This window comes from Tursiops truncatus, chromosome 11 (genome assembly GCF_011762595.2).
Source record: "Tursiops truncatus isolate mTurTru1 chromosome 11, mTurTru1.mat.Y, whole genome shotgun sequence".
NCBI classification, from domain to species: domain Eukaryota; kingdom Metazoa; phylum Chordata; class Mammalia; order Artiodactyla; family Delphinidae; genus Tursiops; species Tursiops truncatus.
In genome coordinates this window covers 42,474,428-42,477,416 of record NC_047044.1, presented here as the reverse complement: position 1 = coordinate 42,477,416, position 2,989 = coordinate 42,474,428, and the positions used below count along the sequence as shown (strand labels likewise).

The 2,989-nt window shown below is 43.3% G+C and overlaps 1 protein-coding gene across 1 annotated transcript in view; it reads left to right on the top strand.

Moving 5' to 3' along the window:
- The first annotated feature begins 216 nt into the window (after positions 1–216).
- The window catches only part of GLIPR1 (GLI pathogenesis related 1), an 18,347-nt gene continuing 15,574 nt past the window's right edge, over positions 217–2,989 (top strand). The window contains exons 1-2 of the mRNA XM_033866311.2: positions 217–480; positions 1,281–1,526. Coding sequence (XP_033722202.1) covers positions 289–480; positions 1,281–1,526 — 438 coding nt within the window. The 5' untranslated portion in view covers positions 217–288. The remainder of the gene's footprint in view (positions 481–1,280; positions 1,527–2,989) is intronic.

Genomic DNA, 2,989 nt, shown 5'->3' with positions numbered 1-2,989 from the left:
CCAGAACTTCCTTTGGAAACATCCCCCAACTCAAAAGAAAGTCTGATGTAACCTCATAAAAATCCATGTTGCAATAGGTGCTGTGTCACTGAGAACCACCGAAAAGGCAGGGTTAAGGGCACAAAACGAGCTGCAAACCATATATGGAGAAACCCTTTTCTTCACACTTGTGATGAACTCATGTTCTGCTTTCCGTTTTCTCAAAGCTGAAGTCGACTGTGCTTTGTAAAACCGGCTCACCGACCCTCGGGACCTGCAGTGCCTCTGGATTCCAGCCTCCGGGTCTCCATGCCAGACAGTCTGAGCATGCGAGTCACACTTGCTGTGACACACTGGATGCTCTCTGTGGTCTCCAGTTCTTCCTCTCCAGCAAATACTTTGCCAGATATCGAAAATGAAGATTTCATCAAAGACTGTGTTCGAATGCACAACAAGTTCCGATCAGAAGTGACTCCAAAAGCCAGTGATATGCTATACATGGTAAGAAAAACATGAGGGCTTGTGGCAGAAGTCAGTCAAAAACAACTAATGTGGATTGATTTTGGTGGTGAATCCTTGGTAATCCTGACCAGTGCTCTCGCGGTGATGAAGGTGTGCTTTAAATTCACCACCTGCGATCAAAACGAACCCAGTTTCTCTCTGCCTACTCAGTTCTTGTTATAAAGCAAGTATGTTTTACTTCTCTTTTTGGACACGTCCTTTGCACACGTCCTCAGGTGCAATTTATGTCTCTTTTTTGCCTGTTAATTTTTGTGAGGTTTTTTTGGTTTCGTTTTTTGTCTCTAAGTTGACTTTTTTTTGTTGCCGGCAGAGTACTGACTGTCTCAGGGAGGCCGCAGGGCGTCTGGGGGAAAGGCTAGGATTTTGATTCAGTCAGGCTTGGGTTTGAATCCTAGGTCTGTGGCTTTGGCCTGGTTTTTTAACCTTTCTGAGCTTCTTATGATAGGGGCTATCGTAGGTATGAAATTACAGAAAATATGTGAAACCAGCATGTTATTTTGCAACATAATAGACCTTCAGTGAAATGTTGTTCTGTGTCACTCACTTTGATTCTAAATTCCTCGAAACTAGATTATCATGTCTCCCACTAACGCTAGTCAAACTTGAAGACCACAATATGATCCTCCACATACGGAGGACCTACATGTTCGTGGTCCTTCTCCATTCTGGACATCGTGCCTCACCTCCCATGCAAATTCCCACTTTGCTCACTGCGGTTACAGCGTTGGGTAACAGGCTCCATTCTTGACCCTCCTAGTGTTTCGTATTTATTTCTGCAGACTTGGGACCCAGTACTAGCCCAAATTGCAAAAGCATGGGCAAGGAACTGTCAGTTTGCACACAACATACAGCTGAAGCTACCCCACAAGCTGCACCCAAATTTCACTTCACTGGGAGAAAACCTCTGGACTGGGTCTCTGTACCTCTTTTCTGTGTCTTCAGCCGTCACAGACTGGTACAACGAAATTCAGTACTATGACTTCAAGACTCGGAAATGTGACAAGGTCTGTGGCCATTATACTCAGGTAAGTATCTGCCTTATATTCTCTGGAAGCCGTCGTTTCAAGGGTGAGGAGAAAGCTGGAATCTGGTGTTAAGAAAAATATAGAGTAAGCTAGTGTCCCTGTAAATATTAGAGAGTAGGGGTTACAGGCTTACTTTAAAAATAAATAAATGGAGGGCTTCCTGGTGGCGCAGTGGTTGTGAGTCCGCCTGCCGATGCAGGGGACACGGGTTCGTGCCCCGGTCCGGGAAGATCCCACATGCCGCGGAGCAGCTGGGCCCGTGAGCCATGGCCGCTGAGCCTGCGCGTCCGGAGCCTGTGCTCTGCAATGGGAGAGGCCACAGCAGTGAGAGGCCCGCGTACCGCAAAATAAATAAATAATAAATAAATAAATAAATAAATGGAACAGACTCCAATACCAGAGGAGATAGTGCTTGAAGAGTGTAGTTACATGGACATAGGTAAAATGTGAGGCCCACCAATCTGCACAGCCTTTGAATAATTTTGATCACACCTGTCTTCCCATGGTATTTAGTGCCATTTGTGAATAATCAAAGGACCTTATGAGTAAATGGATTTATTCCAGGTACGAGTTCTCTAGGAAATTTGAGTCAATTGTTCTGGGACTATAAAACTGGGAGAAATAAGCCTCTCAGACAGAAGCATCAATAAGAATTGAAGGGGACTTCCCTGGTGGTCCCGTAGTAAAGAGTCTGTGCTTCCGCTGCAGGGGGGCATGGGTTCGATCCCTGGTCGGGGAAGATCCGCATGCTGCGCAGTGTGGCCAAAAGAAAAAAAATTGTGGTAATAATAGTTGATGCTTCCATATCCTCTTAGTCTTTCAAACATGGACTAAGAATCTATGATGTGCCACATGAAGACGAAAAAAAAGTCCCAGACCCAGTGGAGAGGTCAACATATAAATTTGTACAAATAATCCTGTAGCTACCCTGTACCCACATCTACAGTATTAGTGTCAATAGCCACATTCAGAGCTTCTCGATGAGATTTTTTCTTTCTTTTTTTTTTTAAAATTCAAGCTGTTTTTGGCTTCCTAACTCTAACTCACATTTGCAACATGGTGGAAACAAATCCCTAGGAAAAGTCTTCTATAATCTTCTTAATATGCTACCTCCCTATACTGGCCACATTTTATTTATTTTATTTCCTGGTGGTCCTTGTCAAACCAATAACTAAAAGTAGTGAACCTATGTTTGACTGGTTTTAACGTAGAAAAAAATTGTTGAAATGATGTCTGAGAGCAAAAGCATTTCTAACAAGCCAGTTAACTTGGAATATTAGGTGTTTTTAAGAGCAAAATGTTGGTAGAAAAACTCAATATAGTTCAGCCTTATAAAGATACTGACCTCACTGGTGGTGGTATAGATGAAACACGTTTGGCACAGTTACAGGAAATTGTTATAATGAGAGGGAAAGGGTTGATGTCAGTGAAATTTTCATCTTAAGGTTATTGTAATCAAGGAG